This window comes from Phoenix dactylifera, chromosome 12 (genome assembly GCF_009389715.1).
Source record: "Phoenix dactylifera cultivar Barhee BC4 chromosome 12, palm_55x_up_171113_PBpolish2nd_filt_p, whole genome shotgun sequence".
In the NCBI taxonomy this organism is placed as follows: domain Eukaryota; kingdom Viridiplantae; phylum Streptophyta; class Magnoliopsida; order Arecales; family Arecaceae; genus Phoenix; species Phoenix dactylifera.
The window spans coordinates 6,302,521-6,327,188 of NC_052403.1; the positions used below are offsets into that span (position 1 = coordinate 6,302,521).

A 24,668-nucleotide genomic window follows, 5' to 3' on the forward strand; every position below is an offset into this window, starting at 1 on the left:
GATAAAGAAAATGAAAAGAATTGGAGATGTAGGTTAGGCCCAAGGCAGCTAGATGGGGCTTGCCATGGTGGTCACACCCCTCAAAAGGATTTTGGCATAATTATAGCATGGGTCTCTCTCTCTCTCTCTCAAAATAAAAGATGCAGCTATATTGTAGACTCAACTACCACATGTCATAGGCTATATGCAGCTGCAAGGTTTGGTCTACTCCAAGAATTGTAGCAGCCAAATTCATCTTATTTAAATTGAGAACATCATTACCTCTTTTTTTTAATTCTTATGCAGAAAATTATGCCATTCAAAGCTATAATATATTAAACATTTCTTTCACTGGTAAATATGCTATGTGATGAATTTATTATTTACAAAAAACTCTGAGTTAATCCAAGTTCAAGAGGAATGGTAAGCTTTTACTTCTTATATGCATTTAGGTGGAGGTTCTTTCTCCATCTTTATCATGGATCCAACTTGTTGAGATGCATTTGATTTTCAATAATACTAGATGCCAAATAATTTAAAGTATATCCGTAAAAAATTTTACAATTGCAGCGTTTTAAAATAGAGCCTAATTTCTCATTTTTGTGCGCAAGTTGGCTTTTCTTATCCTCTTAGTGATGCCTCACACCCACCAATCTATTCCAAAATTTTCAGAAATGCCACTAGAAAGAAAAAAACTAGATTAACCCTGCTTTCCCTCCTAGCTGCATCATCGATCCGACCATCCCAAAATTTAGGGTTCTTGATTTGTAGTTTCTTTGATCATCTATTATATTCGATTCCATTGATTTCTACTTTTCTTTTTTCTTTTTCCATTCGCAGCGACTCGCAATGTGGCTAGGGAAGGGGTTGGAGAAATGGGACCACTCTCTACTTCGAAACATTTGGTCGATGAGCGGGGACGAAATGGCCTTTCAGGCTAAGCACGTCTTCCGGAAGGCCAACAGTGCTGCAAACTAGGTGGCCACTTATGCTGCCAATTACTCTGGTAGCAACTTATGGATCTGAAGAGAGGATTTGCCTAGAACATTCTGTGATATTTTGTTTTTTGATTTTAATGGGTGTGTTCAAGATTTGAATTGCCTGATTTGTCGGTCTTAATCAAAAAAAAAAAAAAAAAAAGGGTTGGGGAATGGCGTGAGGACATCACGAAGCCCACCATTGGACGTCTGATCCGTCGTGCTGGCATGAAGCAAATTAGCGGTCTAATCTACGAGGAAACTTAACGTACACGGAACACGCTTGCCGACGTCTACGCTTTCAAAGAATCAGGGCCGCATCTTTTATATCTTTTTTTTTTTTTTTTTTTTTTTTTTGGTCAAAACGGCAAATTATATAGCTCTAAAGTGAGTACATCCTGCCAGATCACGATAAAGTAAAGAGTACAAATCTGAAGAAATCTCTCCTACAGATGTCCAAAGGAACTCCCCAGAGTGTCGTGCGACGAAGGAGGCGACCCAGTCTGCTGCCCTGTTCGCCTCCCGATATACGTGGGCTACCTGGAAGCCACCGAACTCCTGAGCCAGTCTCCGAATCTCTCTAATGAGGGGATGACCATCCCCATATCTATCCACACCTCGGATCCAATCAACCACCACAGAGGAATCCCCCTCCAGTAGCACCCACTCGGCACCAAGGACTCTCTTCGCAAAAGACAAACCCTCCCATGCAGCTCGAAGCTCAGCCCCAACAACTGAGAGACCCATCGTGCGCTGACCCCCTGCTGCCACCATCCTACCCCAGGAGTCTCTGATCACAAATCCAACCCCTCCAAATACACCATCCATCATCATGCTCCCATCGAAATTCACTTTGAGATGACCAAGGGGTGGGGGCACCCAAGAGACGAGGGCGAACCTGGGCGCTGTAAAAGCGGGTGAAGTGCCCCAGATGTCCCTAGCCATCTCACTAGTGAATACCGCTGAGGCTGCCGTGACCTCCCCAACCTGTAATAGAGCTCTATCAACCACCATCCTCGATGAAATCCTCCGACCCTCAAAAATGCCAGCATTCCTGTCCAACCAGATATGGTAAGCCAGATATGCTCTAAGAATACCCTCCTCCCACAAGCTGGGGCTCCGCATAGATCCTCTCAATAAAGAAATCAAGGCCTGAGCCGACTCCACCGACTGGGGCAGGGGAACCGGCGATCTACTCCAGATCTCTCTAGCCCTCGGGCACTGCACAAGAACATGATCAATAGTCTCCTCCACCTCCGTACACACCATGCACCACTGCGAGATCCGTACTCCTCTTCGAACAAGTACGCTTCTGGAAGGTAGGCAACCCCACGCCACCTTCCAGATGAACAAAGCCACACGCGGGTGAACCCGCAACCTCCAAATCCAACCTCCCTCTATCTGCCGACCGGACTCCCTCCTGAATAGGGGAAGAAGATCTCTAGCTCGGACCCGCGTCCGTCCCGACGGCCTCCACACTAGCCTATCTGACTCCTCCCGCAAAAGAGCCGGTAAAGCCAGAATCGCCTCTGCCAGCTGCTCTCCAAAAGTCTCCCGAACCAGCCCCTCCCTCCACTGACCCCCAGCCTGGTCATATAAGTCACAAACTCTGCATCCAACCAATCTCGCCGAGTCCACCAGAGTCGGCAGAAGACTAATCGGCTGCTCAGTCACCCATCTGTCCGCCAGAACATCTATCGACCGACCATCCCCAATAGACCATGTAATCTCCGGAAGCACCTGCACAGCTCTGGCACACATCTCCCTCCAGACCGGCGAATGGTGTCGTCCTGCCCGAATCCCCGGAGCTAGGGCCCCATATTTGGCCCTCATCAATGAAGACCACAAACTGTCAGGCTCTAGCATGAATCTAGCTACATGAAGTGCCGCTAACGCCTCCCGTCTCACCACCATGGACTGCAATCCCAATCCTCCAGCCCTGGTCGGCTGGCACACCACCTCCCATGCAACCAGATGTATACCGCCTCTGCCACCACTCCCCCCCCAGATGAAGTCCCTAAAGAGCTGCTCAATAGTCCTCAGGACCTCCATAGGGATAAGAGAGTTAGAGAGGAAGTAAGTCGGAATCGCCGAGAGAACTGACCGAACCAAGGTGATCCTCCCCATCATCGACAGTGTGAGTCTCTGCCAGCCCTCCAGTCTCTGTCTGATACTAAGCTCCAAAAAGGTAAGGTCCCTACTGCGAAGCCGCTGCCCTGAGATCGGGATCCCCAAGTATGTCAATATGCCCACCTGCTCCCCCACCCCCAAAATCTCCAGAATGGAATGCTTCGCTGCCACTCTCGTCTTCGGACTGAAACATATTGCTGATTTGGACAAATTAACACACTGCCCTGACACTGCGCAGTAGACACACAGAATCCTATAGATGACCTGCGCGGCCTGCGGAGTCGACCGAGCCAACAATAAACAATCATCAGCATAAAGAATGTGAGAGATCGACACTGCCCCTCTGCCGGCCTATAGGCCTCTAACTCCTGTGTGGATGTAGCATGTCTAAGAAGCCTGGAGAGCGCATCTGCGCACACCGTGAAGAGCAAAGGAGAAAGAGGGCAACCCTGGCGCAACCCTCGGCTAGACTCAAAGAAGCGGGATGGAGTGCCGTTCACCAGGATGGCGAAGGAGGGACACCGCACACAACTCATCACCCAACTAATCCAAATCTCGGGAAACCCAAACCCCTGCAAAGACTGCTGCAAAAAATCCCATCTCACCCTGTCATAAGCCCGCTCCATGTCAAGCTTAATCCCCATCAGGCTCCTCCTCATCGGGGCCCTACGAAGATCAAACATAAACTCCTGAGCAATAAGCACATTATCTGTAATACTCCGCCCACCCAAAAAGGCTCCCTGCTCCAGACTGATCAACCTCGGAAGAATGTCCCTCAATCTGACTGCAAGTATCTTCGTCGTAGCCTTGTACAAAGTCGAGCACAAACTGATCGGCCGAAAATGCCCCGGCTCAGTAGCATCCTGTCGTTTAGGTATCAGTGTGATAAATGTCCTCTGCCAATCCCTCGACATCATAGCTGTACTAAAGAACTGCTGAATAGCCTCTGTCACCTCCTGTCCCACAATCGACCAATACCTCCTGAAAAACACTGGAGGAAAACCATCCGGCCCTGGAGCCTTTTCCCCTTGAAGAGACCAAACTGACTCCCTGATCTCCCTCTCTGATACCGGCCTGCTCAATGCAGCAGTCTCCTCATCCGACACCTGGATCTGAGGCCTCGGGATATCCACTAGACTCCCAACCTGTGTCTGCTCTGTCCATCTAACTCTGAAGAAACTCTCCAAAATCCTCTGTATCGTGTCCGGGTCCTCCATCATCTGCCCATCCTCACCCTTGATAGCCTTGATCCTATTCTGATGCCTCCTAATCACTGTAGACTGATGAAAGAATCTGGTGTTCCGATCCCCTTCCTGAATCCACTGAACCCTTGACTTCTGTCTCCAAAAAATCTCCTGCTGTCTAAGAAGCGAATCATGTAGAGCCAAGTGTGACCTGAGCTCCCCCAACTCCCCCTCCGATAAGCCTCCACTCTGCACCTCCTGAGACTGTAATCTGGATATGACCTCCTCCAAATCCTCTATCCTCCTAAAAATATTCCCCACCTCCTCACGGTTCCACCTCCTCAACCGTCTAGAGGTCAACTCCAACCTCCGGAAAACACGGTACATGGCATCTCCCCGGACGGGCAAACTCCACGCCTCCCTAACCATCTCCCACGACCGAGGGTAGCAGAGCCAGATCTTCTCAAATCTAAACGGGGGGCGAACCGGAGTAAATGTATCCATACTCACTAGTAATGGGCAATGGTCCGATGCAATCCTCGGCAAATGTCTGACGTGATAATCTGGAAAGCACTGAACCCATCCTGCCGTCGCACAAACTCTGTCCAGTCTCTCCCAAACTCGGGCCTGCCCCTGTTGATTATTACACCAGGTAAACCTCGGGCCAGAGTAGCCCAAGTCAACCAATCCATTCAAGTCAAGGAAATCCCGAAACTCTTTGACTTTCCTTTTAAAGGTGAAGGCCTTACCCCCCATCTTCTCCTGAGAGTTGGTAATGCAATTGAAGTCCCCTGCTACTAACATCGGTTGGCCCTGGCTGATCAATAGAGATGCCTCCTCCCACAAAATCCTCCTCTCCCTATAGTCTGTGCTAGCATATACCGCTGCAAAGACCCATGGCCTCCGGTTGCCATCCGAGATAACCAAGATTACCTCTTGAGTACACACATTGAAAATGTCAATTCTATAATCATTCTGAGCCCATGTAACAATGATACCTCCTGAAAGACCTTGAGAATCCACTGCGTAGAAACCCCATGACCTCGGCACGGCCCTCCTTGCCTTCTCTAAACTTCTACCAGATAACCGAGTCTCCAATAAAACACAAATATCCGGGTTGTGCTGGAGCATCAACCTGCGAAAAGCCGGGGCAAAGGAAGGTTTCCCCGCACCACGACAATTCCAAAGTAGAATCTTCATAAATCACTAGGTGGATTGGCGCAACCCAGCTCCCCGGGGCCACACCTACAAGAATCTTCCACAATCATCTCGCCTGTGCTCACCTCCTCAGTTGTAGACCCTCCCTTAACAGCATTCATAATCTGGGCCAATACCATGTTGTGAGCTTCACTATTGGTCTGTGCCAAATGGCACGCTGTGGCACCGGATTCCCCCGCCACCTCCAACCTCCTCTGATGCCCTCCCTCCTCCAAAGCAGTAATTGAATCCCCGGGACGCCTTGTAATCCCCTCCATAGCTGTAACAATCTGGCTCTGTGCCACATAGCCTGGCACACTGTTCATCGGTTGAAGGGGTTCCGACGGGATGAGCACACAGTGGCTGGCACCGACACCTGCAGCCCCCCCCGCCGCACCATTCCCCTCCACCACCGATCCGCCGCTCGATTCCGATGCCGCCGCCGCAGCCCCCAACTCCGACAAGGAGGCCGCCGCCGATGCCACCCGGAACAGCCGCGCCTTGCCCAAAGCCTTCACTCCCCCGGTGACCGGTAGATGACCGGCCTCTCGGCACACCAGCTCCGCCCGGGGAGGTCTACCGCGTGTCGCCGACAGTGGCGGGGGGGAGCTCTTGCTCCTCCGGCGATTACCCCCCACCTGCCCCCTCATCGGCCCGGTAGATCCTGAGAAGAACCCCGCGGAGCGAGCCGGTCCCAGTACCGGGAGCTTAATAGGGCTCCTCGACCGCTTCCGTGGGCTGAGGCCCGGTCCGCCCGCGCGCCCCGCAGGAATGTTTTTGGGCCCCTCAACGACCCGGCCCGATAACGGTTTGAGCCCACCCACAACCGGCCTGGAGCTTGATTTGGCGCCCAGCTCGGTGCACACACTGAGTTGACTCAGCCCTTCCCCTCCGCTTGTGCCCGCTCCAGCCAACGCCACATCCTTCTCCGGCGTTTTCCTCCGTGCAACCTTTGAGGGTTTCTGCCAGCCCTCAAGGTCTATCGGAGAGACAATCGTAATCGGCTTGTCACCCTTTGAAACCGGATCTGTGTGCAGAGGTGTCGGAACTGGGTCCTGGCTCACCACCGACTCGTCCGCCACCTTCTTCCTCACGGCCGGCTTGGCTGGCCGCTGCTGCCAAATCCTATTCGTCACCAACCAGGGGCCGAAAACCGGTTGCTCCTCTGGCACAGCTACCTCCACATCCACTTGCTCCGGGATTACGCCCTCAGCTGGCATTTTCCCCTTCCGTCGTCTCTTTTCTTCCTCCTCCTCCATTGTCGCTGGGGCGGACATTCTGCAATCCCCCCCAACATGACCAACTCTCCCACAGATGGTGCACGGGGCTGGCAGGTTCTCATAAACGAACCCCTGCCAGAAACTCGCCCCACTCCCAGACGATCGGCCCATAACGAAGGTTCCCGGTTTGAGAGGGGCTGAGCAGTCCACCTCCACCTTCACCCTGGCATATCCGAACCGTCGACCCTGTTCCGTGATGCCGTCCACTGCTAATGGGTTGCCCGCCGCCGCTGCAATCCGAAGAATGGTGGTTGGCTTCCAATAGTCCAGCGGTAACCCCGGTAGCCGGAGCCAGACTACCACTCTCCCCACTCCATCCGCACCCGGCACAAAGTTTGGACGCCAACGCTCCACGGCAAGCAATTGACCAGCTACTGTCCAGGGACCATTCAGCAGAGCAGCTTCCCGATCCTGTTCCGTCGCAAACCTCGCCGCCACAAAGCCTTCCAACAGGGGAAAACATTCCACATCATAATCCAGTTTCCCCACTCTCCGGAACTCCTTCGCCACCCACTCCGCCGGTACGCTCCTCCCCAAGCTTCGCACTAACACTGTCGAGCTCCGCCAAATTGCCCTGGTCCCCTCCAACTCCTCCTCCGGGATCTCCACAACCTCAGTGAAACGCCTCTGAAGCGACGCCAGCTCCCGTGCAGAGATCCGGTGGTTGGTCCAAGCCGGTCGTCTCGACATCCCCCTCGTCACATCGGCCCACGACGGGGTCTTCGCAGCACCGCCCGGAAAAGGGTTACCCGATCCCCCCTCCTTCCCCTGCGGTGGCTTCGCCGGTCTTCCCTCCCCCGTAGAGGCCATTTCTTAACCTCCTCCCTTCACACTCGCACAACTGTTTGACTGTTTGCGTCTTAGATCACTCGCTCAGCCTGTTCTCTCCTCACAGGCTCAGACCCTCTCCGGATCCCTGTCTACTCTCCGATGATTCGACGGCGATGACCCCCAAGTTCCCGATGAACGCCGACGCATCGCCCCACCATCTCCCTCAGGGACCCTCCTTCGGTGGTGAACCCTCCTTCCATGAGACTCTTGGCAGCCGAAGGCATCTTTTATATCTTCGGTGGCTATCCTTCCAAAAGGCCTTGTGCCAAGAAACCTATTTCTTCTTTCCACCTTTTTTTTTATAATTCCTTTGCTTTGCTTTGTCTGGATGTGCATATTTTCTTCCGACTGTGTAACGAAAATGGCTCTTTTCTTTTTTCTAAGCGAATTGCGTGGTCCACTGCTTTTGTCCACTAAAGTCTAAAGCAAGATATCTGTTGCGATTTATGAAAAAAAAAAAAAGAGCTAACGCGGAGCGGTGACGGGAACTTCCGCGTGGTGGTTCGGTGGTCTCTGTCTTTCTACAGGGGACACGTATCGGTAGATGAATGGGTTGAGGTGGTTGGGCTGGACACGCGTCAGAAGAAGAACGACGGAGTGACGTTGGGATCGTTGGAAAGTCATCGGAAAACGCGGGGTTGGTGGGCCCGGGCCCAGGCCCAGGCAAGTGGGAGGTGGGGGGAAGGGAAGGTCAGCACTCTACTATTTTTTCCTTCTGTTTCTGTATTCTTCTCTTAGGGCACTCTCAGAAGCAACGCGGCGACCAACGCCTCCTTCTCTCTCTCCCCCTTCGACGGCATGATCGGGTCAGGTAACTGACGCCTCGCGTCTCTTTTATTTTCTCTTGCTCAGTGGATTTCTTTCCTTCTTTGCTTTCCTTGTAGTTTTTTTCCAGTTTCTTGAGCCTGTGTTTGGTGAGGATATCGTGTGTATGCGATCTATTGTTTCTTCTTCTCGAATCGAAGTATTCGAGCCGTGATGGAGTTTGGGATGGGAAGAATTTGTTTCTAGAAAAAAAATAAGGAAAGTTTTCTGGGTATGATGCTATCCTTTTTGCATGGTTTGTGATTTTGGAGTGAGGTTGCATAGAGTTCTTGCGCCGATGACGATTTGCCTGCGATTTTCTTTGTTTTTTTTTTTTGACGGCAAGGCAGGATCTTTAGCGGTTTCTAACAGCTGCAAGGGTTTTCTGCTTCGGTTGCCTGTCCTTGATACCGTCGAAAATATTGATGGAACCGCCATTGATTTCGATGACCATCGCGGTTATTTTGACCGCGTTTGTTTTTGAAGTGGGTTGCCTAGCGGGATGGAAGACTAAAAGTTCCTTTTTTCCATGTATAAATTGAATGTCCGTTACGATCGTGCACTGATTGGTGATATAAACCTTTGGTAGAAGATGGACTCTTGATTCTTATGGTTCTTATGGGCTGCATGTTTTCGGGACAAAAGCTACACCTCTCCATGATCAGCATTTAGCAGTAAAATTTTTCTTAGTGATCGTAAGCTTTTGACAGTTTGGACTTCCGAGTGTCTCTTTGTCATCTTTGAGATCATGTGTTGTGCTGGAAAATTGTTGGTCTTCCATGTTTCAAGAACTAGCGAGTTGACAACAAGAAGCTTTAGCTTGGACGGTAAATGGTTTTTGGGTTATGCCTGAAATGATTCAAGTCACAATTGCTTGCTGAGAATTGCTTCACGATGAACTTTCTTCATGAATCGGGTCTGACTACTTAATTACATCCACGGTTGATAAATTGATCCAGCAAGAAACAGAGTTTGTGGGCAAGATCATATTGACTCTTCTTCCTTCCTAGTCGTTGCCAGGAATTTATGGCTGATTTTTTTGTAGGCTACCTCTGTCTGTTATATATTGTTATTTGTCTGGTGTTAGAAATATTACTGCAGCTGGGTCATGCATTAGTTAATATATTGTACAATGCGGTTCCTTTGCGAGTTTTATAGCATGTTTCCACTGCATAGATTGCCGATTCTGCTATATCTAGAACCATAACTCTGTTCGGATGTATGCAGCAGCCGAATCAGAAGTATGATATTCTTGAGAAGGTTGGATGCTTGACTTGTGCATCTGATTTGCGTTCATGCTTATGCAAAAGCATGTCAATGAGTAGGAGACAAGCTGAAGGGCAAGAATTACAATGTTTAAGTGAAACTGGTCTTTTCCATGCAGTATCTGATACCATGTAAAAGAAGAAAAAGAGTCCATCTATAGCAGAAAATTTCTCATTTATGATCGTTATCAAAAAAGCAGGGGACGTTTGCTGAACAGAATGGGAGTTATAACTAATAAAAATTAATTAGCATCTCTTCCCACCTTATCCTCATTCATTAATATGTTCTTACTTTTTATCGCCGGTATCATTGGGTTAAACGAGTCAACTTGATTAAAGATTAAAGAGACTTGACATCAGCTTAAACGGACTCTTGTATCTGCTCTATTCTCCGTGTGTCACAGGTCATATGCTGTTAGTGTACGGCTATTTGTCTTTTCAATTTCTGACTGTTCCATTGGTGTTGGCAGATTGAAAGGCTTTGGATGATCAAAGACTCCTTTTTCCTTATGAAAGCCTGGTCGCAGGAGTTTTCATAAGATGCTTTATGTGTGAGCTTGAGTTATGTTGCATGCACAGTGAAATCAAATAGTCACAGGGCAGTAGATTTTCATTTCATCGGCTATAACCTAAATAATGCAGAATTCTGATGATGAAAAGGTTTTCTTTTCCCCCGACATGTTAAAATATTTTAATTAATAAAATATAAAAAAGAGTCTTGTTTATCTTAGTTGATTTTTGATTTCATTTATTTTGCAGCTTGGGGTCAATCCTCATGGCAAACAGGATAGTGATTTGATTTCAGGTATACCCATCAAGAAAAGGCCCTTGATTTTAGCTCAATCTCCGCCGCCTCCACCTCAAACACCATCTTCGCGAGATAACGATTGTGGTAAACCACAAAAGAATCTTCATTGCTTGGGGACAAAGCCTGCTGTTTCGGAAACTGATGGACTGCCAGCTTCAGGGACCGACTTTACCGTCAAGGGTTCTTCCTCTGAATCTATAAGTGACACAAACATAGTTGCAAATCAAGAAGGTCGTTCTGGTTTATCTCATCATGAAGAGGGGCTAAATATGGCTCCTAGTTCTGATAAGGGAACATGTGCTGGAAGCACGCTACAACTATCAACACTGAAGGAACTGCTTGATCTTCCTGTAAGTGAAAGAAGTACTGGAGGGGTGTTTGTTCCAAGTGATAAGTCCGCATTTCACAGAGTTTTAGGTAATACAGCATTTCAAATGACACTTAAAGGGCCATTTACACTGTCCAACGATGCGCAAACTAGTGAAAGGAGTTCGGCAAAGCTAGAGAAACTAGAAATCTGTTGTGATCATTCTTCAGCTGACAAACAGCAATGTCTTCAAAGCAGATGTAGCAGTGCTGAAGCAAAAGGTGACTCTGCATTTCCATACTCAAATAGGTCAAATTGGGATCTGAATACTACAATGGACACATGGGAAGGCTCCTTGAATGACCCAAACCATGAAACTGGTGGGTACGAGGCAGGTCTTGTGTCAACATTTTCTAGGGAATCTAATTGGACTGATGAGACACTTGGAAACTGTCAGCATTTAAATGTTGAACACCTAATGTCATCCAACTCATTATTGCCTATAAATGAGCTCCACAACTCAGCGCCTTGCCTAAGCTCACAATGTAAATCAGTAAGCAATTCTGAGTATTGCACTACTTCGGGTGCTGCTTGTCCTTCTGTTAGACTTAACTCTATTACAGAAATGCCTCTTCCAAGTTCATTGGTGAAACCTATTCCCCCAACCTGCAATTCAAAGTTGCCTACTTGTGGAGCTGTAAAAGCTGAACCATGTGATGAAAGCAGTGATTCGGATGCCAGGAAAGTCGAAACAAGTTACATGAAAGCAGCTGGTTGTAAAGATGTAAAAACTGAACAATGCAAACGTTTAGGAGATGCAGTGAAAGCAACAGGTGATGGTGATCTAAAATCAGCATGCAAAGTAGCTGTAAAATCAAAGCCACTTGAGAATCAAACTCAACAGAACCTTGGGAGGTGGAATGAAAAATCATTTAAGATCGGGCTCAATTATAATTTTTTGACACCTGGTAGTACAGACATGTCCCAGCGTGAAAGTGAATATTTTAACGAGGCCTCAAGCTTGATATCTGAATCTCAGGTTTTGAGCACTAATCATGATGGGTCAGAGCTGCCTCTGGGATGCATTCCTCCGAATGTGAAAGAGAATGTTGGTGGGGCCACAGAACATTCTGTTCAAACTCTTAACCTCCATAATTATATGCCATGCAATGGTGGAGAGATTCCTATCAGTACCGGCCTTCCCCAAAATGCAGGCGGAATTGTCAACAAATGTTCGAATATGTTTTCAGAAGCCCACATTTCTGGGGCTGAGGATTTAAAATCTGCCAAGGAAGCATGGGAGACAGCTGAAGCCAAGTCAAATGGTACTGTCAAGGTTATTGCACAACTGCGCTGCTCAGATGGTGTTAGTTATCATTCCTCTGAATCTACTGTAGCAGATGAACTTCATGCAGGCTTGCATGGAAATAGCAAGGTAGATGAGGTCCAGGAGGTGAAGATTGCTGTATCTGCTGAGATCAAAGAAGAATCACATGACAATAAATACAAAGCAGATAGTTCTTGTCATGACACTGGTGCTATAAATATTGTTCGTAATCAGAGTGGCAAAATTGATGATTATGAAGACGGTGAAGTGATGGATGCAGCATTGCATTGTGGATTTGAAGGTTCTTGTGAGGAAGGAAAAGAGAAACAGGTAAATGCTACAAGTGATGCTGATCCGATTCATCATCTTGATGTTTCCATCATGATGCCTTCAAGTGCAGATGTACAGGAAAACAGAATAGAGAATTTGGACAAGTTAAATAATGTTCAAGGCACTGAAGAGGGTGATGTTGGTCTATGCGATGACAGGAATGATGATGGCATCAATAAAACAACAAATGCTCATGAATTTGCAGCTGTTGGAGGCGTAATTTCTGGGTCTTCTGAAAAGAGGCTCATTAAGACCATTTCTAATAATTGTTGGGATCAATCAAAGAGAGACAAGGACCCCGAAACAAAATCGCCATCTGATGGTTCTCTTCATGCAGGAACAATCAAAGAAGGTAGTCGGGGTGAGATTGTCAGACAATTGGAGAAGAATTCGAGGGGATCTGATTCTCTGCAAGCTAAAGCTTCTGTTTTGTCCAAAACAGAATCAGATAAAAATGTTGACGGAATAAAACATGTTGGTAGTAACCGAGGGCGCATTATTGATCTGAAGTCTGCAGGAGATGGATTAGCATCTGGAAAACCAAAATCTTTGGCTGACAAGCCATTATCGTCACTACCGGTGAGGGAAGATGCCATTGGTAAATTACGGAGGCAAGATAAATCACATTACTGGGGGAGTAGGTGATATTCCGTACATCAGAAGCTCAGCTTCAATGTTGTTATAATAGATACGAATGATTAGGTATCTGACTTTTGCCTTTTCTTTTGTTTCAGAGATGAAAACGGCATTGACAGATCCAGGAAATTTGAAAGCAAGAAGAACTATGAGTGGTTAGTTGCAAAACATGGATCAGATTTCAGACGCATTAGGAGTAAAGAGCGCAACGAGATAAGATCATCACATGATGAAAGAAACTCTGATCCTGGGCATTTATTGGAACAAGTTAATAGTTCAAGTGGTTACCGATTTCCTGGACCTAGATATGCATCTGAAGTTGTGTCCAGGGGGTCTATTGGAAATGCTGGTAGGATGGCAAGGAAGCCCATCAGTGATGAATTTCAGACCTCCTCTCATATGCGTTATAAAAGGCGTTCTCCTGGGGAAAGAGGACGAGAACCAGTTGGCATTCAAATGATCCACCATCTTCATCCTATGAGGGGTATCAGCCCTAGCAGGCGCATTGGTAGAGATGTTCCTGATTTTGAACTACTGGCTCGTGAAGAAAACCTATTGAGGAACTTGCCAAATGACATGGTGAAGCCTCCTTTTCTCTTGCACCCACATTCGCAATATGAACAAGCAGAGGGCACTGTCAACCGTCGAGTAAGGAGGAGCCTATCACCTATTCGGCAAGGAGGCTCAAAACATAGACCTCACATGTTCTCAGAAATTTCTCCAATGTCTGATATGCGTTCTCTGCATCAGTGGTCCCCATGCAGAAGATCATCTGATGTCTTAGATGGACATCCAGAGCTAATCCGCTGCAGGTCTCCACCAGTTGTCGGGCTTGGTGGAATGAGGCCACCTCATCAGCATGCTTATTTTATGGAAGATATGATGGTCAGAGAGCAGGGTTCTCCCCCTTATGTTGCACGGTTACCTGGTGATATGGTAGATATTGGTCCTTCAAGGGAGCATGATTATCGAAGGTCTGTTAGGCATCCTTCAAGGAATTTTCGAAGGTTTGAATTGATTGACTCTTGTGAAATTGCAGATGAAGAACTTTGTTCACCGTTGCTCCGCAGACAATTTCATGAACCTGCAGGAGATGATGACTATTCTGCTGATCGAAGAAAGTACGAAGAGAGGCATGAACCTGTTCGTTCTACGAGGCACCATTTCAGCATTCGTGATGATAATAGCGTGAATTTTGATTTTCACGCTGAGAATGATCTTCGGAATTTTAGGCATTGTCGTGAAGCTAATGAACAAGTTCCTGAAAGAGGCAGCTTGGGGAATTTTGACAGAAATATTAGAAACCGACTAGGAAATGCATTTAGCAGACTGAGAGGCGTTGAAGAGCCCCAAGATAACTATAGATATCACGAAGAGCCGAGAAGACGGCATGACGCCAGCTACAGTAATGGTAGACCAAAGAGGAGAAGATTCTAGCTTTGTCTTATTTGATTACAAGCCAACAAATGGTCATGCATATATGATTGGCCCATGTCTCTTGTTGATTTGGACCAGGTGCTGACCTGATACATGCCATTTAAGGCTTTAAGCAATAAGAAGCCTAAGATATGGTACAGCAAACCAATAAAGTGGTGGGAAGAATCAGATTTTGGCCGTTTATTTTATAGATATCAAATTTTGGCCTTGGAAGAGGAAGAACTATGTTCGCAGAGATATGCAGTTGAGGCGAATGGTTTGGTTCTTATTGAACTAGTTTGCATCTGTGACATCCAAACAATCTTATTTGGAAGAATTTTATGGCTGTAGGATCTTTCAGTTATGTATCAGAGGTCTGTACAAGAAACTCTACTTCTTGGACCGTCGATGCTCGATGGTGGCTTGTACCTTCCTGTTAGCCACATTTTATCATATATTACCATATTGACATTTGCAATTTGCATTAACATAAAATCAAATTATCTGATGAATAACCACAAAGTGGCATCTGGTTTCACTACTTGACCACAAGAGCTGAAAAAGTGGGGAAAATTGAAAATAAGAATGAAAGATGAGGGCAACAGAAGAATTATTGGCTGAAAAATGGGATGTGGATCGGGTACTCTTTTAAGCCCCAGCATGGTGTTCTTGATGGCTCTGAGCTGACCAATCCTGCTAGCTTGAAACATTTGAAAATGAATTTTGGTTGATGAATCTATTAATGCCTGCGTCGTCATTAAGTCGAGTCTTGAGGTTGGAAAAATATTCGGTCTTAATCATCTGTGATATGCCTGCCCCTGAAGGAATTATTTCCAGGAAGATACTATTATTGTACAATGTCAGTGATGTTGAGTTGAGAGCTTTACAAGATCCATTACGTCCAATGTCAAAACATCTGTGATATGCCTGCCCCTGAAAGAATTGTTTCCAGGAAGATACTATTATTGTATAATGTCAGTGATGTTGAGTTGAGAGCTTTACAAGATCCATTACGTCCAAATGTCAAAAAATAAGGAGTGGAGGAAAGAAGTTGCCAGCAGATAAACACCATCTTCCATGGTCTAACAGGCTTCTGCTGTTAACTGAGTGCTACTCTGCTAGATTGGTGGTGACTGATTAAGACGTTACACTAGGACTTTTTCTCATGCTAATCGAAAAGCAGAAGACTTTTCTCATGCATGGCTAGCTGCTTTTCATTGGTAATGAGAAGGTTCGTGGAACTTTCACTGTTTTATTACGTTGCTTGGGAGACTTAATCTGTGGTCTCCGTTTGGCAAGCATGAGTCTTGTGGATTGGTATCTATTATTGGACGAAAATTTGTATCTGAATATCCAACCTGTTTTCTGAATTTTCGACACCTTTTGAGCCCTATTTTATAGGTAGGGATGTAAATTTCCATTAGTCGAATCTTACACAATTCGATCATAGGTTAGTGGGTCAGTGCGGTTGAAGGTCTGGGTTTTATACAGGTTTCCAGATTTGTATCCGAAAATTCTCAAGATTACAACTACAAAATTTGTAGTTGTAAAATTTTTAACATCTGGATCCTTATTGGCCAAAATTTGCAGCTGTGTTATGGATCCAATAAGATACAAGAATTTATATCTGAATCCCATATGAACTGATCCAGCCGGATGTTATCTGATGTGTTTTCAGCCCTAACTTCATATATATATATATATATATATATATATATATAGAGAGAGAGAGAGAGAGAGAGAGAGAGAGAGAGATGCAAGCGGGGCTGAAGCTTACACTGTTGGATCATAGGAAAAGAAATATGTTATAATAGGCTAGCATCCTTACTGCTTCATTCTCTCTCTCTCTCTCTCTCTCTCTCTTATGTTATAATAGGAAAAAAATGACTATTAAAATATATTATATGCAACATAAATAATATCTATCATTTTCATTTATACTTTTTTATTAAATATTATCTTTTTAAATTTAAATTTTTAATATCATTTTTTTTAAAATGTATAATTAAAAAATAATATCTTTCTGTCATATTGACCGTCCTTTCATTTTGGTGTAATATTGTTATAACAATCGTATGATACTAATTATTTTGACATTAGAAAAAAAAAGTAACATATTTTGGGATAAATAATGATCATCATTGTTATTATAGTGGTTGATAACGCTGTTCCGATGAGGATGCTGTTAAAATTTGAAAAACCATTTTGCATACATCACAACCATTTCTTTAGATATCCCAGATTCCGTATTTTTGACTCGGATCCAGAAGCATACAGTAAATCTGATTGGAACTACCCAATCAATAGTAAGCTTTGTCACACACCGAAAGTGCTACAAAATAAATTAACTTTTGAAATAAATTACAAATTAATTGTTTTTATATAATTAATATATATATATATTGATTCATATATAATTAAATTATCAAATTATTTATTAAATAAATTAAAATTAAACATTTATATAATTATAAATTATAAAGATTATAAGTTGATTTATTATCATGTTTTTTCAGTACAAACAAGTGTTATAAATTAATAATAATATTTTTATCAAAAATTAGTTTAGTCAAAATATTATATAAAAAATATCAATGTTTTCTTTTATTTTTTTTATACCAATTAGAGGATGGAATTATTTTCATTCATCCTTCTATATTTCATGGAAGAGTTCCTCATCCATCGTTTGCATCAAACAAAAAGTTTGTGCACTGTAGAGCTGTGGATTGGGTGACTGAGGTTTCGTATATGACAAATTACTTTAAATTTTTTTTTGGATAGATCATTCTGAGATTTATTATTTTTTGATTTTTTTTAAATATATTTACAGTAGATGCGTACCTCCATTGTCTGGAAAAACAAGCCTTGTATTCTGTTTATATATATAAAAAAAAATCTCGTCTTTCTTCATTCTTGTCTCTCCTTTCATTTCTTTTTCGTTGTGAGAAAAAATATATATATATATCGAAAATTCCCTCTACTCTTCGTGTTAGAAAAATTCTAGCCGTTTCTCGTTTGATTCCGTTCTACTTTTCCTGTGTCGGGGCTTCCGTTTTTCCCCAAAGAATTCACTTCCCGTCCAGCTTAAGCAGGCGCTTTGAAGCCAACATCCGTCGAAGGGGAACTTTCAGTTGTGCCAAAAGAGGGGAACTTTCTGTGGGTGATGGTTGTCGGTATCCAGGGTTTCGTTTCTCTTTCCTATTGTTTTTGGTCTTGTTAAATCGTCTAATCGAAGTGCTTGTAGTGGATTGACCGGCTCGAGGGTGACTGCTCTAGGGTGATTGACCGGCTGCGTGGTGTGGATATATATGGTGATGATCACCCTCTTATACGGGACACTAGGAGTTTGGTGCAGGAGCTGATCTCCTGTCAGGTTGCCCATGCTTACCGAGAGGCGAACAGTGCAGCAGATTGGGTCGCCTCTTATGTTGCCCGGCACACTGGGGAGGTCTTTTGGTCTAGTTTAGATGGCGTTCCACACGCCTTATTTTGTTTGCTTTTCTTTGATATGTCTGGTTGTACTCACGTTAGAGGTATATGAATGAAATACCGTTTTGATCAAAAAAAAAAAAAAAAATGCTTGCAGTGGATCATTGATTGGTTCTTGATGAGAGATTGGATGGTGGTGAAGGAACGATGAGCGGCGGTGGCGGCGAGCCCGCTGCTGGGTTCGATTCCAACTCCGTCGAGGTACTCTTTTCAAGAATTTCTTTTTTCCTTTAATTGATTTGTTAAAGATTGGATTTTTCTTCGTTTCTTGATGTTCTGGTTGCCTTGTTCTGGTAAAATTTTAGTTTGTGAGCGGATGAAATCCAGCAGGCTTTGTTTCTACTTCGATTTTGCCCTAGTTTTCGAGGTTTAATTGATGGTTTTATTCTAATTGCAACGGAAACAATGCTCCATCTCGAGTTCTCGCATGTGTATCCCTTATGAAAAGTATCATGTCTCCAATGCTCGCACAGGGTACTACCGGATGTTTGGATCCCGTCGAGTTGTGGCCCATATTGACTAATAGCGTCAATATGATCCAAATGGAAAAATGTTTAATTAGAACCTACATTTGACAAATATCTCTTATCGCCCAAATGAGAATAATTTCACTTCTTTAAGTAACATGGGCAAGGAGACATCATCTCAAGTTATGAGTCTAGTCACACATCGGCCAGCTAAAAATTTTTCACATGTTTAAATAACATGTGTTGTCAGTCTCCAATGTCTTCCAGAAAGTAAAGGTATGATTTATTTTGGAATCCACCTACTCTAATACCATTGATGGAATAATTAAACCTTAATCATAAATCATACTTTGATTCGCTAAATCCATCTTAAACTCTGAGATGCGTGCAATCTGATTCGCAACCGCGATCAATAAGAAATAATTCTGAAAGAGGTCTTCTGGATGCGGGTGGTTACACCCATGAAGAGTCACCTCGCATCAAGATGACCATTTACTACTGCAAAATTATCCTAATACCCTTAAGATCATCAGGATTTACAAAATTGAAGGAATACTTGTAAATGGGATCAGGGTTTAATTAAACGGGATCCAATGCTAAAGTATTATTGGCGGTTATTCTGGGGATATGTGTAGCGAATTGCTGGTGTCCTTTTTCCCAAAGGTCTCTTGTCCGATATACTCAGGTCTTGCTTGCACCCGTCACCAAAATTAAACCGGATGATGGTAGGCTCCGCTTGCAGGAGAGAATGAATGTTTCAGGTGACTGTAGACGCACCTCCGGTCGCTGGAAGAACATACGTCGTTGGGAACAGTTTACTATGGGATTTGAGCTACAGGGCGTTGGGAAGATCCTGAAGATTTGTAATGTTTTGGCTGACGACAAAAAGCCTTCCTCTCAATCATCTCGTCGTTATTTGCTCGCTTTAGCCAATGGAATCGCTGCTCTGTTTTGCCGTCTGGCTTAGCACCTTTTTGTTGATCTCTCCCCACTCTCTGTATCTGTAACCTCTTTTACCCTCTGCAACTCTTGCTAAGTTGTAAATTCTTGCTCTGATTTTGATTTTGAATGTTCTTTTTCCTCTCTCTCTCTCTCTCTCGCTCGCTCGCTCTCTCGGTGAAAGCTGCTCGAACCTATGAGATGGCACCCTCTAGTCAGGCCAGGCTGGTTCTATCAGTCATGCATGCTTATATCCAAAATAAGCATATGATTTTGTGCGTGCTACATCATCTAAGCTGGAAAACTCCTCCATTTTCATATACCTCTGCTGGAAAAGTCCTCCATCCATATGCCTCTTGAGATGAGTAGTCACCTGAACGATGCTTGCTTTGAGTTCATAATTTTATAGAAAGCTTTTGCGCATTTACTTTTATAACAAGTTTTTCTAAATGACCGATTGTGTCCGGAAATCGATACACTTCCTTGAAAATCAATGATGAACTATTCAAAATCAAAATCAAAATCGTTGAGCATAATCTCCATTATAAAAAAGATCTAAAAGAAAAAGGTTTATATATTTTGGTGGTCTATAACCTATTTATCAAGTAGGTATCAAAATTGATGGTACAAACTGCACTGATATAGTAAAATATATGGTAGGGCACGTAAATTAAAAATTTAACTTATAAAACATGATTTACATATCTTAAAATATGGATAGATGATTGTTGCGGTTCAAATTTGGCCCAAGGGTGACCACGCCAGTGGAGTCGAAGAAGCCACTAGTTGTTGGAAGAAGAAGACAAGAGCCATCTCCTGCGCGACGGCGGCGGACCTGCACAAAGCCTCACCAGTATTTCTGGTGAGGGTCCTCCGACGATGAAATTAGAGTGGAATAAATTTGGTCCAACCAAGAGTCCCTTAGAGGTTACCTGACCGGGCTATTTATAGTCCCGGTAGAGGGGCCCAGGTGGCAGAGGCACTGTCAGCCCTCATCATGAGGGGGCGTGGCTCTAAGTCGAATGACGCGCAGCTAAGGCTGGTTGGTGGCGTGTGGTACTGTCCATTCTCGAAAACGGTAAGGTATTAACAGTCGCAGCAGGGTATGGCCGGAGTAGTCTTGATGCCATCATTTGACTGTCAAGGGTCAGCTATCGAAGTGTGGCACGGTGGTGTTGTAATGTACGGCCACATAGATGGGCATAGGCATTCACATGGGTGCGGTTGTTGGCGAGGCCAAGCCTGTTGAGAGGTCGCATCATGCGTTTGAGGAGGTCGGCTTGACGGGTGCTGGGAGTAGCTCGGCTCTCCAAGTTCCGAGGTGTGCTCGGTGGAGCACCCGAACTCAAGGGTCGGGGCGGGTCGGCAAACATTGGAGGCACCCCAAACTTGGTCGGGGGAATCGACGAACATCTGGAGCTGAGCTAGTTCCGGGCCGGACTGAGGATTCGACCAGACGATGTTGGCGTTTATTGGGCCAGAAGTGGGCGGCCTTTTAGCTGTGGGCTGGGCGATCCACCCCCCCCCCCCCCCCCCCCCCCCACACACACACACACACACACACACATATTTTGATGTATAATTGATCATAATGTTAGACCACCAATATATATATATAAATTTTGATTTCTAAACTTGTTTTGTGGTGTAAATCATGTTCCACAGTTTGGATAACCATCATTAATTCTCAAGAATAATATACCAGCACATAACAATATATTTTGTGTGTATACACACACACACACACACACACACACACACATATATATATATATATATACACATATACATATACATATACATATATATATACATACATACATATATACATACATACATATACACATACATATACATACATATACATACATATATACATGCATATACATACATATTGATGCGGGATTTGCACTCCGTCACCAGCACAGCCCACACACCAGCCGAGCAGGGAAAGCGACCGCGTCCTCACCGAGGTATTGTCCGCTTTGGGAATCGGGGATCGTGACCGCTCCCGGGGGTCCGCGCTCTGACGGCGCCCCGGGTGGAACCACCCATTCCACCCCTCACGGGTTTGTCCTTCAAAAGGCGCCTCGGTGAGAAGAGGTTATTGAGCCCCCCATTTAAGGCACAGACCTTTCCGCTGATTAGCCGATGTGGGACTAAATTCGGAGAACCCCCTAACACATATACACATACATATACATACATATACACATACATATACATACATATACACATACATATATATATATATATATATATATATATATATATATATATACACACACACATACATATATAAAATATATATTTGTATAATATGTGTATGTATGTATGCATGGATATGTGCAAAAAGAAAAACAGCTAATGCAAGTACACGCTTGGAAGTTCCGACTTGCAGGACGTCAACGATCTCTTTCGTGGACTCCGAGATATTCTCCTCAGTCTGTCACAATTCCCCCGTGTTCCAACTAACTTCAACTTCTAACGGAGAGTGCGAGTTAGCTCATCAACCGACGGATTCCCATAAACAAATCTTCAGTTATCTTACTTATTATCTCAACTAAAAGAAAAAAAAGTTATACCGTTCCAGTTCCACTTAACTTACACCCAATTAAATAAAATTTAAACAAAAGAAGAAAAAAAGTAAAAACTGCCATCATTTGTAGCTCTCTCTATCTCCTCTTGTTCTTACTTCCAATCAAAAGACTAAAATAAAATAGCACCCGAAAGAAGAACCCCCACGCCACCGTCACCCACAAGCAATCCCACTTCCCCAGCTGCGTTATCCCCTGCTGCCTCAGGATATCCTCCCCCGTGGTCACGCACGTCCCGCTCGTTATCCTCGTCCCCAGCGCCCCGCTTATCGCTCCCAGCACCCTCTGCTTCATCTCCCCCGGCATATTCCCAAACGGCGTGTTGTCGAAGATCTGCTCCCCTCTCACGAAGCACTCCGCCGCCATCCCGAACTCGTTCCTCAGCACCGCCTCGTACGGGTACTTCACCAAAGATAAATAGTGGAACCATATCCAGTACCCCGGTATCCTATCCCGGTTGATGAAAAACCCACTGAATAGCAGGAAGTAAGCCAGAATAGCCACCACCACGGTATATCCCAGCATGACGTGGGGTACCACCCCGGATAAGAAGGTGACGAAGCCGCTCCCGGCCCAGAAGGAGGCAAGGATTATAAGGAAGAAGAAGGCGAAGCCGGAGAAGCCGCCGGCGAGGCCGACGGCGAAGAAAGTGGTGGCGGCGAAGGCGGCGGACAGGAGGACCAGCGAGGGGAACCCGACCACGGCGTTGGATAGCACGTACGAGGAGCGACGGTAGGCGTTGTACGCGGTCTCCCGCATAAAGATGTACCGCTCTTGGAGGAATACCGGGAGGGCATCCGCGCACGTGTAGTACATGGTGGACATCGAGAACGCGAAGAAGCCGAGCCGCTCCTGGACGCCCCTGGGCGAGCTGTCGAGCCGCCAAAAAATTGTGGCTAAGATGAAGCCGGTGACGAGCACGGCGCCGAGCCGGATCAGGAATAGCTCCGGCATTCGCCGGGTATTTGTGAAGGACCTTTTCGTCAGGACGCCCATCTCGATCCAAAACGGGTTAGCGAATGTTGGGACGGAGGAGGCCGAACCCGGCCCGTCGGTGGCGCCGTAGACGAGCTTGCCGCGCGAGATGGAGGCGCTGATGGCGTCCTTCAGGGAGAGGTGGGCCCCAGGGAAGCGGCGCCCCGGGGGGAGCTTCATGAGCTGCCACGACCGGTTGAAGTCGACCAGCGGCTTCGACCCGGTCGGACCGGAGGTCTCCAGCTCGCGGATCAGGTCCAGGGCGAACTCGGTCCGGTTCTCGTTCTCCGGGATCGGGTGGCCGAACTCGGCGAAGAAAACCGGGAGCCCGTCCGGGGGCCCGCTGTACACCGTCCGCCCACGGGACAGGAAGATCAGACGGTCGAGGAGGCCCAGGATGCGGTAGCTTGGCTGATGGACGGACATGACAACGACACTGCCGCTCCGGGCGATTCTTTGCAGCACTTGGACGACCATGAAGGCGCTGGTGGAGTCGAGGCCGGAGGTGGGCTCGTCGAGGAAGAGGATGATGGGGTCGTGGATAATATCGGTGCCGATGGAGACGCGGCGGCGCTCTCCGCCGGAGACGCCACGGTGGCCCTCGTCGCCGATGATGGTGCGGGCGGCGGGGAGGAGGCCGAGCTGGTCGATAAGGGCATGGACGCGGGCGCGCTTCTTGGCGGCGGAGAGCGACCGGGGGAGACGGAACTCGGCGGCGAACATCAGCGTCTCCTCCACGGTCAGCATGGGAAACAGGAGATCGTCCTGCATCACGTACGCGGAGATCACTTTGAGGAGGCGGCTCTCTAGCGCTTCTCCGTTCAGGGTTATGGAACCCTTGAGGCTCCCCTTGGCGATCCGGTTAGCCAGGGCGTCGATCAGGGTCGACTTCCCCGATCCACTGGCGCCCAGGACGGCAAGGATCTCGCCCTCCCTCGCCTCGCCGGAGATCGAATCCAAGAGAGTCTTGGTACCGCTCGTGGCGGAATGGGACCTGCGGCGGCGGAAGAGGGAGGGGAAAGCGAGCTTCTTCGGGGTCTTGACGCTGTAGGCGAGATTAGTGAAGGCGAGGACGAAGGGGAGGGGGCGACCGCGGAGGTGGCCGACGGACACATCATCGAGCTCGACGACGTGGTCCGGAGACGCGGAGGAGCCGTCGCAGGAGGTGCCGCTGTCGCTGCCTGCGCCGTCGTGGGCGTCGCCGACGCGCTTGAGGAGCTCGCCCAGGGTCGGGGGTCGGCCAGCGGCGGGGGAGTGGAGGAGGCCGTTGCGGACGTTCTCCTCGGAGTCGCCCATCGGAGACGATCCCCGGTCGAGAAAGGGTAGGAGTCGGGCCATGGGAAGCGCGTCCCGTCCCCTTGCCTTATTTAACGACGGATGGGGAGATAACGGCAGGATTCCGTTTGGAGGAGTCCCCGTACGTGCCCTGGATAGGCGACGGAATTGGCGGGAGAGAGAGAGAGATGGGAGATGGCGGGAGGGCAGTAAATAGTCGTTGAGAGTTCGGAATATGAGACCCTTTCATCTCTAGCTTTTCGATATTTCTTCGTCATGAAATAATTAAAGCTTTATAGTAGTTTGGACTTCAATAGACTTGATGCATGCGGTGGTGACCAACGCCTCCTACTTTCTGCAACTTCACTTCCACACGGCTAGGTTTCTTTCTCCCGTATATTCGTGCCACGTGGCAGGAGAGTGTAATGGGAGTCTGGGGGGAAGTTGGGGCGGGT

The 24,668-nt window shown here is 46.5% G+C and overlaps 2 protein-coding genes and 1 long non-coding RNA gene across 5 annotated transcripts; 2 read left to right on the forward strand and 1 right to left on the reverse strand.

The window, feature by feature from the left end:
* Window positions 1-8,252: 8,252 nt before the first annotated feature.
* On the forward strand, window positions 8,253-15,841 carry LOC103696399. 3 transcript variants are annotated; one of them, XM_008778013.4, is made up of 4 exons: window positions 8,253-8,389; window positions 10,118-10,307; window positions 10,407-13,060; window positions 13,154-15,841. In XM_008778013.4, the coding sequence occupies exons 2-4, from the start codon at window positions 10,284-10,286 to the stop codon at window positions 14,490-14,492; spliced, it is 4,017 nt and encodes a 1,338-aa protein (XP_008776235.2). In that variant the 5' UTR covers window positions 8,253-8,389; window positions 10,118-10,283; the 3' UTR covers window positions 14,493-15,841. The 3 variants fall into 3 exon arrangements, with proteins under 3 accessions (XP_008776235.2, XP_038988377.1, XP_038988378.1); XM_039132449.1 differs by having other exon boundaries at window positions 8,295-8,614; window positions 8,733-10,307; XM_039132450.1 differs by having other exon boundaries at window positions 8,297-8,389; window positions 8,733-10,307.
* Window positions 15,842-17,408: 1,567 nt separating this feature from the next.
* Window positions 17,409-19,531, forward strand: LOC120112788. Its single transcript, XR_005514437.1, has 3 exons — window positions 17,409-17,640; window positions 18,058-18,161; window positions 19,170-19,531. It is a non-coding gene; the product is annotated as an uncharacterized LOC120112788 (long non-coding RNA).
* Window positions 19,532-21,893: 2,362 nt separating this feature from the next.
* LOC103697782 (ABC transporter G family member 6) lies at window positions 21,894-24,468 on the reverse strand. Its single transcript, XM_008779710.4, has one exon. The coding sequence runs from the start codon at window positions 24,274-24,276 to the stop codon at window positions 22,042-22,044; it is 2,235 nt and encodes a 744-aa protein (XP_008777932.3). The 5' UTR covers window positions 24,277-24,468; the 3' UTR covers window positions 21,894-22,041.
* Window positions 24,469-24,668: the final 200 nt, after the last annotated feature.